Source organism: Bufo gargarizans, chromosome 11 (assembly GCF_014858855.1).
Source record: "Bufo gargarizans isolate SCDJY-AF-19 chromosome 11, ASM1485885v1, whole genome shotgun sequence".
NCBI lineage: Eukaryota > Metazoa > Chordata > Amphibia > Anura > Bufonidae > Bufo > Bufo gargarizans.
Genome location: NC_058090.1, coordinates 58,039,713 through 58,053,196, shown reverse-complemented (window position 1 = coordinate 58,053,196; position 13,484 = coordinate 58,039,713). Strand labels below are relative to the sequence as shown.

The following is a 13,484-nucleotide window of genomic DNA, read 5'->3' as shown; positions in this document are numbered from 1 at the left end:
GGGTTATTCTCATCTCATAAAGTAGACCTCCTCTAATAATCTTGGTTGATGGGACCACATCACTGGTTTAGTGCTGTGGCCCCTTCACTGCACAATCGGGGAAACTATGATTTCCCTTTGTTGTACTCCCCTATTACTAAACTGTTTCCATAGTCAAGAAGCAATATGAGTTTTAACATCCGGATTACAACCAAAAGTCCTGTCTCGACTGTGGGTCTAATGGTCCAACCTTTCAGTATCCTTATAATGATCATTAGACCCAGGTTCAGGCCAGGATGTGCCCAAATTACACAAATCTGAATGAGGCCTAAGAAGTATATATGATAAAGTTGCAGCAAGGTAAGCGATTAATAGATACATACTCCTCCATATAATTACCTTTCAAAGAGGAGAGCACAGTGCGAGTGACTTCGCGGACATCACTTCCCCTAGCAGCTATCTCACTAATCCATCGGAATCCATTCGGTGACTGGGACGACTGCTGAACTACTATATCTACAAACAAGGATACATTCAGCAAGGGTTAGACTACTGTAACACACCACACAATCTGCCACACGTGCAGTGCAAGAGTTAACTACATGAAGACTAAGCAGCCATACTGCTTCCTACTGGTCAATGGCAATCACAGACATATCACAGTCCTCCCTAGGGACCGTCACACTGTGTATGACGAAAACCAGGTGACAACACACACACATGTTCACACAATATTTTGTGTGATTTTGACTGTAATAAGTTTAGCACCCAAACAACAATACATCAGGCATGCATGCTTAAAAACCGAAAACAGGTTATATAAGTATGCGTTTTCTAACAGATATATGCTATAGTATTATGTTTTCATGTATGACATCCCATTAGACAGCCGCGTGTTGGACCATCAGAGAATAAGTGTGAAAATAAATATAATAAATTTGACTTCTACCTCATTGTAAACAAATGTGGTTGGTTTATTTAAATACATTTATGGCAGTTCTCAGCACTGGTGCCTTGCAGCGCTAGGGTCCTGGGTTCGAATCCGACCAAGGACAACATCTGCATGGAGTTTGTATGTTCTCCCCGTGTTTGTGTGGGTTTCCTCCGGGTTCTCCGATTTCCTCCCACACTCCAAAGACATACTGGATGATGTCTGTAAAGCGCTGCAGAATATAGTAGCGCTATATAAGTGTGTATAATAATAATCTAATGGGTACCCTCCTCTAGGAAGCCAGAGAGGACAAAAGTGATGTCTCCTCAGCATCTCCCGCACCCCATGTCATGTGCCAAATAAATAAGACCTAATTATAATCTCTCTGTGGCACTGTACTTTAGGAAAACTTTTGTTATGCCATAGCAACATATGATCGCCAGAACGAGGAGAGAGAAGGGCTCACATAGCACCCGCTCCTATCTGCAGGAGATATATAGGGAGAGAATTTATCATGAGGGGAATATTTGAAGTCAGTTTTGCTTGACTCTGTGCTGGAGTACTTTGTGCCTCATTTAATAAAAGTTGCACGTTTGATAAATTTGTGTTATACTTAAAGCTTAAAGGGGTTCTCCGGGAATTTATAAAATAAAATTACTTAAAGGGATTCTGTCACCTCTTTTTACCCTATAGAGATGCGGACATGCACGGCTAGATCGCCGCTAGCATGTCCGCAATATACCGGTCCCATATATCTGAGTGGTTTTATTGAGTGTAAAAAAATGATTTTATAGATATGTAAATGACCATGGTAAGGAGCCTGAGGGGCTGTACTAACCGTTCTGAAGCCTAGCCACGCCCCCTGTGAAGGAGCCCAGCACCGCCTGTAACCAGGAGTCTCCTCCTTGCTCACAAAGTCAGATCGCCGTAATCTCGCGATGCGCAAGCTCACACATGGGCAGTGCCAGCATAGTGTTCCTTCCCTGTGCTGGCTTAAGCCTCAAGGAAGGAACTGCGCATGTGCAAGCTCGCGCACAGCGAGATTACGGCGATCTGACGTTGTGAGCAAGGAGGAGACTCCTGGTTACAGGCGGTGCTGGGCTCCTTCACAGGGGGGCATGGCTGGGCTCCAGAACGGTTAGCACAGCCCCTTGGTCTCCTTACCAGGCTGATTTGCATATCTATAAAATCATTTTTTACACTCAATAAAACCAGTCAGAGATATGGGACAGGTATATTGTGGACATGCTAGCGGCGATCTAGCCGTGCACATCTGCAGCTCTATAGGCTAAAACGAGGTGACAGAATCCCTTTAAATATCACTTTATTATAAATATATTCCTTCTAATGATTGCTCCCCAAAACAAGTCATTATAACTAATGAAAGGTATTTGGGAATATATTTATTTCAAAGTAATATTTAAGTATTTTCAGTAATTTTGTCTATAAAAGCACCTCCAATTTTCCTATTCTTAACATGGCTAACCCTGCCCACTTTCCCAACCATATTTTAACACTGGAGTGTGTGGTGTAAAAATATTTGAGCACGTAAGCCCAAAAAGTAGCAAATGCCTCATTTTGCAAATTTTTGAAGCCAGAATTTTGGAGTAAAGTCATGATAAATTCCCCCCATAGTCTTTCTATTTAGTGCGTCTTGAGACCATCTCTCAAGCGAGCGCTTCTCTCTCCTCGTTCTAGTGGTTGGTGGGGGGTCTTATCAGTGCACGAACCCCCATAATGAAAACTTTTTACATATCATTTTCCCAAAGTACAGGGCCACTTTAAGAGCTCATTCAGATGAGCGATGTAAGGATGAATGTGCAGAGAATTTGCACTGAAATCCGTAATTGTTCGCAGGGCAATCCGTGCGGACAATCCACATCAATTGGTTCGGATTTGCATGCAAATTTGTTGCGGATTTTCCGCATGCGATTTTACTCTCCCCATTGAAGTGAATGGAGAAAATCCACATGAAATCCGGTCAGGAAAAATTAAATAAACTGGCATGCTGTGGATTAAAAGATCCGCACCGCACGTCAAAATCCGCACTGAAAAAAATCTGCATCGTGTACATAAGAATTTCAAAATCTCATAAAATGCAATGCACATGACCTACAGTGCGGGTGTTCCGCACGCAAATCCGCATGCAATCCTGATCGTGAGCATTCAGACTTAAACTCATCCATGCTCTGGCTGGTAAACAAGGTGATTTCAAGCAGACTGCACACAGAAGGCGTCCGTGTGTTACATTTTACTTATAGATCATTCACTTGAATGGCTGAGTCTTGTGTAAATAAGGTAAGGTGGATGGTGCATGCTGCAATTTTTTACACACACACTGGTGGTCTATGGAAACAAACAAAAAACGCACATGTGAATTAGCCCATTGACTTTAATGGGTGCTGTCTGTCCGGGTACTAAATCATAGTAACCTAGTTTATCAGGCTGAAAAAGACATCAATCCATCCAGTTCAGCCTGTAACCAGTAGGACAGAGCCCAAGGCAGGTCCAGACACTTCAATCATTAAGCCCTGGAAAGTTTTAGGGGCATCGGTCAGCAGATCTGTCCCTATGACACCGGCTGATCTGTTACATGTGCACTTGGCAGCTGAAGGCGTCTGTGTTGGTCCCATGTTCATATGTGTCCGCATTGTTAAGAAAAACAATGTTGTAATACATGCAAATGAGCCTCTAGGAGCAACGGGGGAGTTGCTGTTACACCTACAGGCTCTGCTCTCTCTGCAGCTGCCACTCCCTCTGCGCTTTAATAGGTAAAGACAGTGTAAACATCATCACTCCTGGTCCTGTCAAAGTGCAGAGGGCACGGCAATTGCAGAGAGAGCAGAGCGTCTAGGTATAAGGGCAACGCCCCTGTTGCTCCTAGCGGCTCATTTGCATATATTAAATCCTCATTTTTCTCAGCAATGCGGGCACATATGACCATGGGATCAACACAGGTGCCTTCAGCTGCCAAGCGCACATGTAACAGGTCAGCCAGTGTCATAGCTACAAATCTGCTGACAAATGCCCTTTAACGTGTGCATCAACAAGAAGAGTTTCCTATCTACCTGAATTTTTACCAGAAGGCCGTGCCTGGGGGATAAAACTCATAGGTTGCTTTTCCACCTCTCTATTCATTGCGGCGTCATCAGACAGAAGATGTACAGTATCACAGGGACAAGACTCTGATGAAACAAGTGCTGGAGATCCAACCTGCAGAGGGAAGTAAAATGGTGAGATACAGTACCACAGCATGGGGCACAACGCCTATAGACAAAGACACTGTGTTCACAAACATCTTTGGCATTTATGCCCAACATGCACATTCTGTAGACATGGCATGAGAGACTGCCCGTTTTAGATAAAAGTGTTAGGTTTAAAAGGGTTCTCCAGGAATTCATAAAACAAAATTACTGAAAATACTTAAAAATAACTTTATTATACATATATTCCCAAATACCTTGCATTAGTTATAATGGCTTGTTTGTTCTAGGAAGCAATCATCCGGAGGAAAAATAATGGCCACCGTCCTATTAGCGGACACAAAACTTGTCCTAATCACACAGCAGGACAAGTTACTTCACAACATTGAGCTAAAGAGCTGCCTCATCCTCCTCTCTGCTTGTCAGGGAGTATGGCCCTGAATACAATTTACCGTATTTTTCGCCCCATAAGACGCAGTTTCTCCCCCCCAAAGTGGGGGGAAAATGTCCTTGCGTCTTATGGGGTGAATACTAATGAGCGCTTCCATTTTGGAAGTGCTCATTAGTCCCGTAGGACCGGGAAGAGGTGAAGGCTCTGTACTTACCGCTTCCTGGTCCTCGACTGTCGGCTGTGCTGTGGTTGAGCACAACGTGAGGGCGCTTCATAACCTCACGCTGTGCGCGCTAGTTCACAGCACAGCCGACAGCAGGAGGGGCTCATAAATGGCATGTGGGCTCATAATGGAGTCCTATAAGTGACATGGGGGCTCATAAATGGCACTGGGGCTTATAGATGGCATGGGGGCTGATAGATGGCATGGGGGCTCATAATGGGGGCTGATAAAAGGCACGGGGGCTGATCTGAGGCATGGGGGGGTTATTTGGGGTCTTATTAACATTGGGGGTCTAATTTGGGTTCTGATTGAGGGTCTTATTAACATTGGTCTGATTGGGGCTGTCAGATGAGGTCTGATTAACATTGGGTGTCTTATTCTTATTGTCCTCCTCTAAAACCTAGGTGCGTCTTATGGGCCGGTGTTTCTTATAGGGCAAACAATACTGTAATAAGATCTTCAGCTGAATCTCTGTGGGAATGGAGTTCATGAGGAGACATAAAGTACAGAGAGGAGGGTAGGGATGTGGCTAATGTGCAGCAGCATTTGTTTCTAGTCTCCATTACTACAGTCTGTCCTGTCTGTCCTCTCTTTACTTCATGTCTCCTCATGAAATCCATACCTACAGAAATGCAGCTAAAGTTCTTATAGACTGTATTTAGGATCATAATCCCTGACAAGCAGAGCAGAGAGGAGGATGAGGCAGCTCTTTACCTCAGTGTTCTGAAGTAACTTGTCCTGCTGTGTGATTAGGACAGGTTTTGTGTGTATTAATATGACGGTGGCTATTTTATTTCTCCTAATGATTGTTCCCTAGACAAAGGGAGCCATTATAACTAATGAAAGGTATTTGGGAATATATTTATAATAAAGTAATATTTAAGTATCTTAATTCCCGGAGAACGCCTTTAATATGGGATGTAACAAAAATTCCTATAGAACAGGAACACGGAAATAAGTGCTGTTTAGAAGGATAACAATAAAAGGCTAACCACGTGTTATGGCTGCATTAGACCTGCCGATGGTTGACCAGATCATTGCTAACGAGCGTGACTGTGTAATACAGCCCCAAAAGTGCCACTTCTTCAACGGGCAATCAGGATTTTTAAGCTTGCTTAAAAATCATCGTTTGGCGGTAGCAGATTATGCTGTTTAATCATGATCTGCTGCCGCCAAACACCGAGTCTGCAATCGCTCCTCCTGATACTGTGGAGGAGATGGCTGCATGTAATAGCAGCAGTCTTCTCCACTTAAGAGCAGGCGACTGTTGGGAAGGAACGCTCCCCCCTCGACAATCGTCTGCTAAATCTTTTAATGTAATACAGCCTTTACTCACCTTATCCTCCAAGTGAAGCTCTAACACACGAAGGTAAGCCACAGGAGCAAAGGCGTCATTAGAATGCATCACCACCTCGAAGGAGTCACTGTAGCAAAAAGAGACATCGGGTCACATAGAAAAGTGGCCACAGCAGCCACATACTAGTACATGCAGAAATGTAAAGTAACAGTCAGATGATATTTGGGCTACAATTTCACATCGATTTACAATTTTTTTAGTTTACTAAGACTGTATGCGGGTCAATTAGAAGAAACAGAAATGAAACAAGAGCAAAAGCAGAGACCAAGTCCATCCACTGTATGGATGAGTTTCCTGCCAGAAGTGTTTGGATGATGCAGCACCAAACCACATATATCCAGCACGGACTGTCTGCAGGCACAGGCTGACCTCACAGGGCTGTCGCCTGCAGCTAAGATGGGAACATGTTAATAGTGCAGCTATAATTACCGGCAGGGAGAGATATGGAGAACTGCCTATAATTAGCTCCAGATCCATGTGTGAAACCAAACCCTTAAGTGTCATCCTTTATACTAAAAAAATGAGTAAAATCTGCTTCTTTTACTTAGTTTTATTAATTAATCATAAACCTGGATTAACCTTGAATGAACCAGTGGGAACAGCTATGCTGCCCCCCACCCTGGCAATTACTGGTATATCAGCTCCTATATGGTATCCACACCGACACCAAACAAAAAGGAGGCTCATCCCTAATCATTATGGATGGAGAAAAGCAGAGCTGACAACTATGATACAGTCAGCGCTGACACCAGGGGTTATCCAAGAATCATAAAGATCATAGATGTTCCAGATTTGTTATTACATGGGGAATGCGTGAAGCTATTAAACCAGGCATGTCAGGAGCGGTGAGAGGTCCTCTTTAATGTTGGATAAACCCTTTAAACAATGAATAAGCTTTATTGATAAGACACAATAGCTTTACAATACAAAATCCTAGAGCAATAAACACATAAAATGTATCTATCCCATTCTATCCTGAATTGTCAGATGTGCTCTGGTCTCCTCATTCCAATGCTTTTTCGCCCATCCTGATATGTACATTCCTAAAAAGAGAGCTGTTTGGTGCTATAAGGGTGTCACCGTTGCACCAAAAGCTTCACTCCTTATTGCATCCAACCCTCTCCCCACAGCTTTGCATAACAGGGTCAGGAAGGGGAGGATGTAATATCGCCTGACCCTGTTCTCTTGTGCATGTGCCAGCGCTTAGGACAGGCATCCTCAAACTGTGGCCCTCCAACTGTTGTATAACTACAACTCCCACAATGCCCTGCTGTAGGCTGATACCTGTAGGCTGTTCGGGCATGCTGGCAGTTGTAATTTAACAGCTGGAGGGCCGCAGTTTGAGGATGCCTGGCTTATGAAATCGGTGCAGGCACAATACAGCCCTGATGCTTCCAAGAGCTGCATAAGGCAGACGACTTCAGCCCTGGCAAGCATTAGGGCTGTACGGTGACATTACATTTCCCCTACCTGGCACTGTCACTGGATGCGATAAGGAGCGGAGCATTTGGTGCAAACGTGACACCCTCGCTGCACCAAACAGCTCATTATAAAAATAAGAATAAATTGATTTCTCCAGAACTTACCTATCAGGATGGAGGAAAAGTGCTGGAATTAGGAGACCAAAGCGCATCTGACACTTGGATTACTATGGAGGTATGTGGCAACATATACCCTTTCAGAGTAAGGTAAGTCACTGGATCTCTAATAAAGAAATGCAGCCGTTCTGTCATACACCAAGACTCATGACCTTCACAGTTGTCCCTCCAATGGTCTACGGACAGGACAGTGGCCTCTGTGCAGGACTTGAGTCGCAGTCACTTTCCCTGACAAGTCCTGGGTACGTGTACTGCCGTCTTAGCAGCTTTAATGCTACAGTTATTTTTATATCCATTTACAACAGTTAAAATAGCAAAGTGTACCTAATGTCAAGAACACATCCTAACTCTCAGGACAAGAATATCATGAATAGACCCTGTCAGGAAAGGATTTGGAGCTATAATTACAGGGAATTTAATGTTAAAAAGTGAAAGCTCTGAATGTAACGCAAACAATTGCAGCCGGTAAGTGCCGGAGTCAACGCGCTTTGCTGTAATAGTCGGAAAAAACTGTCGCTCTGGGTGTTTTCTTCTCAGCAAGAACGCCTGTCACCGAATGCAGGAAGCCGATTGTCCATGAACACTGCTGTGCCATTAAGGCAGCACCAAGAGAAATCAAAGTGTTCAACTAAGTTGTGGGAAGGGCAGCTCAGATATACTGCAGAAAACCGCCACATTCTGCTCTAATGGGCTCTCGCACAGTCAGAAAGGCTTTTGTGTATTATTAAAGGGGTATTCGGGTTACTAAATGTTATGTCCTATATATCTAACTGATCGGTGGGCTTTAGACTCCTGGAACCTCAATGGATCCGAGAATGCGAGCCCTGCAACCTCGTCCGTCCTTCTGGAGCGGCAGGTTGAGAATAAGCCCTGGTGATCAATGCATTCTCTATGGACTGCTGAAAATAGCAAAGTGATGTACTCTGCTACCTATGGCAGTCCCATAGAGCAGTGTTCCCCAACTCCAGTCCTCAGGGCCCACCCGCCGGTCAGGATTTGGGAGTATCCCACAAAATGAATACCTAAGTCCTGATGCACTGACACTAATTATATCAGCTGCTCAATACTAAGGAAATCTTGAAAACAGGACCGTCAGGTGGGTCCTAAGGACTGCAGGTGAGGAAAACTGCCATAGAGAATGAATGGAGTTCGTTCAGGACACGGATACAGGACCCCCATTCTCAGGATTGATGGAGGGGGTCTCAATGGTCAGAACCCCACTGATCAGTTGGTTAGTTCGCACCTTTCTCATCCTATCCAATGGACTAGGGATAACTTTTAGTAAATGGAACACTGCTTTAAGCATTACTAGCATCCAAACCTTTAAAAGGATGTCTAGAAGTCAGCGGTAATGCATGTATTTTAGTATGCTGCCTAGTGAACATACCTGCAGTTTACTGTCATTGTTAAAAGAGGTTGGCCAGTTTCCTACATTGATCACCTATCCTTAGAATAGGTCGTCAATATCAGATCGGGGGCCAAACGGCTCCTGGCACCCCCACCGATCAGATGAAGAGAACGGAGTGCTCCAGAAAGCACTGCCTTCCTGTCACTGTTTATCTGCTTGTCGTCGACATAGCAGCGGTGGTCCCTGTAATGACAGCTCCGCCGTACCTTTTCACATCAATAGGAAGGAGTAGACAGACTGTCACTGCTCCTTCTCATTGAAGGGAGAGGGACGGCGGAGCTGTAATTACACCTGCCCTTTGCTGCAATGTCAACAGCGAGCAGGTAAGTGAAGAGAATACAGCGCTCCCACGGGGGTAGGTCATCAATCTAGGAAACCAGCCAACCCCTTTAACCACCTAACAGTTTTGCTTGAGTTCAGCTCGGGCTTTGGGAAAAGCACTGAACTTAACTTGGGCCGAAGGAGAGGGGGATAGCTGCTTTAGCTGCTCATATCTCCTGATTAGTAGCGGATAGAGACATTGCCTTGTTTGAAAGCCGGCATTCCAGACTTTCATACAAGACAAGAATGACAGCATTAGCCCAAGATAAACAGGAGATATCAATTATTAGAAATTGAGTCAGGAGTAAATGTGGTAAAATCTGCTTTTACTTTCACTTTCAGCTGAATTCACTGCATCCCAATTTCTAACAGCAATATCTCCCCATGTAGATAATCCTGTGATTCTGGTATTGTTTGAAAGTTTGGAATGTTGGCTTTCAAACAAGACAGGGTCCACAGATATGAGCAAATTAAGCACCCCCCCCCCCTCCCTTTAGTCTGGAGGAGGAGAGGGGCAGAAGGTTGGGGAGCTGACAGCCTGCAGGAGGAGAGAAAAAATAATTTACCATTTTCTATGCCTGTTTTAGGCGTAGAAAAAGGTCTAAATGTAAAACATGTAGAACTCATTATAACTTTGGCAGATAACCGCCAGCTTAGGGCTTTATTAAGACCAGCAACTAAAACACCGGTCTTAATAAATGTGCCCCTATGAATCTTGAATACTTCATCTTGCAAACTACGGAGGCTCTGTGCTATCATAGGGATACTGAACCTTATACAAGATGATAAAAATGACCTTTTAGTTTTTTGACTTGTATTGCAATTATGAAAGCTGGATTTTGATTGATTGCGATGAAGCAGCTTCGTTAGGATCACACTGAGCTGACAGGAGAAGAAAGTGTTATCATAGGGCTGCAGGCAGAGCATCTCCCTTGATATATTTTGAAAAACAATTTTTACATTTTTGAAACTTTTTACTTTTTACTTTTATCTTAAGCAAGGCTTATCTGTGGCAAGGCTTAATAGGAAAACGTCACAAGCACCGTAGACTGCAATAATAAATTATTATACTGTATGGTAGAAGCGATGTAGCAATCGCATGTTTAAGTCCCATAGGGGGGCTATGGGACTTAAACATGCGATTGCTACATCGCTTCTACCATACAGTATAATAATTTATTATTGCAGTCTACGGTGCTTGTGACGTTTTCCTATTAAGCCTTGCCACAGAAAGGGCTTAATTGGAAGATTACCATAGTAGGCCTAGGAACCTTCACATGGTCTCAAGGCTGCCATGAAAACTGATCAATAACACACAATTTTACCATGGGGGGGGGGGGTCACAAGAGTTCAAATGCAGTCCCCTCCACTAATCCCTCAGATGCTGTGATTGCTATTGACAGCAGCAGCTAAGCAGTTACACTACCAGGGTCCAAGTTATGTCTGATCACTACTGGTATCACCTATATTAAACAACTAGCACCTGCTGCATATGTAGCTAGCTCAGCTTCTGAAAAAAGCAATTTAAAGGGAATCACTGGTCCAAACCATTGTTTCACACTATGAAATTATTTGATGCCTTTTGTAAGTTTCTAAATAATAAAATAGCAGTGAGAATGAGCCTGGATGCAAATGGTGACAACTGCGTGTCTATAGCCCAGTGTAATGATGTGTCTGTAGACGCTGTAAGGTAATTGCCCCTCCCTGCAATGAGCTAGAAGCTTGCACAACGCCTGTGACATGCATGCTGCTGCGCAGGCACAGTCTGCAGCTTCTCCTTGTGTATGTTCTGTGCCTCAGTTCTATATCAATGGCTCTCCAGCATTCTGCTTGAACTTTGAAATTATCCATATAACTACTAAATTCTGATAGATGTGATCTGGTCACACCTCCCTATTATTAATTGGGAGGGAGGCTGCATAATTTGGTGGTGTAAACATTTTCAGACGCCATTTTTAATCCGCTCAAGTTTTTCCAATGGTAGGGGGGGGGGGGGTCAATTTTTTGCTAGAATTTACTTAAAAATGGCATTGGAAGTATCAGTTTTGACCTATCTTTACCTGTTCATGAGTTAGGCGAGGTTAATGTCTCCTAAAGCGCTGCCGGATTCCCATGGTGCTGAAGAACTGCAAGTGATACTTCTTCCCAACACTGTACGATTCGCCATTTCAAGTGAGCCATATTGCATATTGTGACTCCTACAGTGATGTGAAGAAGTATCAACCGAGGTTCTCCAGCATGGATTGAACTCTTAACCATGTGCATCCGCAGAATGGTGGACACACTTTAGGAAACTCTGACAGGAAGAGATAGGTCAGAACTGACACTTCCAATGTGTTTCTGAGTAAATTCTACCCATGATTTATATATCGATCACTGCAAATGGTGCACCACACTAATATGCAACTGACAATACAAGGCTATACCCTCACACCAATGTTAAAAAATGAGATTTTAGCCAATATATTCCTGTCAGGAACATATCAGAGCCCGCGCACCTAGGTAACGCAGTGTAGCGCGGGACCTACCGCTAACCTACCTATAGTGTGTGAACACTGTTGATAGGAGCCAAGGTCCAACTCACAGCCAAACTGCCACATACCTCCAAAGTAAGATCACTAACACAATGGGAGGAGGGTGCAAGCCCCACCTATGGCTACCAGGTGCACAGAATGTTACCAACGATAAACGTCCACACATTAAATACTATAAAAATCACAGAATAGAGTGGCCTTACTGGGAGGAAATGCTCAAACCCCAAATACTGTAGCGTATTTATAACCGAGGAAGCAGATCCTCCACGTGTGATCCGTTGCTAACGGCAATCCCCAGCAAAAATGCATACAACGGAGGATGCTGGCAGCGGACCACATGTACCACAAAAACATCCTACACAAGATGGGATAATGTGTGGATGAAAATATAAGAGTAAATATATCACATGACCCCCTTTCCATTGGAAAAACCTGAGCTGAATTTAAAATGGCGGACAAAAAAGGTTTCCACTACTAAATAATGCAGCCTCCCTCCCAAAATTAATACTTTTATACCTTGGAGGTCAATTTTCTAAAAATTACACTGGTGAATAGGGTGTGTCAGACTTTTGCCTCACCCTGTATATACCCAGAAATACCATTGATTGAAGGACAATACAAGAGTGTGGAGTAATTGTGGTCCACCGTTTTTCGATACTTCTTGGCGCAATGACAATTATAGATAGATCCTTTATTGTTTATATACAGAGGTGACAACGCGTTTCGGAGTTGAAAACACTCCTTTTTCAAGTCTGCCATTAAAAAATGATGTCCTCTGTGCAGACAGCGCGTTTTTCTCAGCGTGCACAATGCTATGCTTGCACAACACAAAAAGGTGGGCACAACTTATCTTTCTTGTTAACCATTTACCCCAAAAAATCTATTACCCTACGAGCGCCTCTCCATTTTCTGCCACATTTATTGATTGAAGGAGGCATTGCAGAGTTATCTACACAACCTCGGACCACAGAAAAGTATGATGCCACTAAACTTACACGACTATTTTCTTCTTGAAGAGTGGACAGTCCAAAGTCAGCGTCTCATATTCTCCTCCTTCTCCACACACATGGACTCCATATCGAGCAGACAGCTGAAACAAATGCAGACAGTCCTTCAATTCAGATACTCGGCCTCTGCTGGGAAACGCTGGGGCTTTATGCTTCCTCGTTTTACATGAAATCCCCAAATAATAGTCTGATGTTACGTGTGGGGAGGACTGGTGCTCACAGAAGAATAATGACTCTGTGCTCATAAGCGGTCATACTGCTGCAGGAGATAAATGGTAAGGGTCGGGGGGGTCCGCTCTGCCTGCTGACAGCCAATACTCTTCACCTGACAGCAGGCAAATCGCGACTAGATGATTGTTTCCTTTACGAATACAGTAATCTAAAGGAATGATATGATGATTCAGCAGACCCTTATGGACCATAATGTGCACTATATAGAGCAGCCACTGTGAGCAGTCAGACGGGCAGTGTGCAAAACATAGGGCAGAAAAGTAGAACTGAAATGAGTTTTCTCATGGAGGACTTTTATGGT

At 43.8% G+C, this 13,484-nt stretch overlaps 1 protein-coding gene across 5 annotated transcripts in view; it reads right to left on the bottom strand.

Annotated features, from left to right (window-relative positions):
* The window catches only part of DPH6 (diphthamine biosynthesis 6), a 63,893-nt gene that overhangs the window by 25,712 nt on the left and 24,697 nt on the right, over nt 1–13,484 (bottom strand). For 4 of the 5 annotated variants that reach the window (XR_006387093.1, XR_006387095.1, XR_006387096.1 and 1 more), the window contains exons 7-10: nt 12,941–13,035; nt 6,064–6,151; nt 3,979–4,123; nt 379–495 (exon numbers count right to left, since the gene is read on the bottom strand). Coding sequence is in view for 1 of the 5 variants with exons in the window: in XM_044272632.1 (XP_044128567.1) it covers nt 379–495; nt 3,979–4,123; nt 6,064–6,151; nt 12,941–13,035 (445 nt within the window). In the remaining 4 variants the exon portion in view is untranslated. The remainder of the gene's footprint in view (nt 1–378; nt 496–3,978; nt 4,124–6,063; nt 6,152–12,940; nt 13,036–13,484) is intronic. The other variant, XR_006387094.1, reaches the window with a different exon arrangement.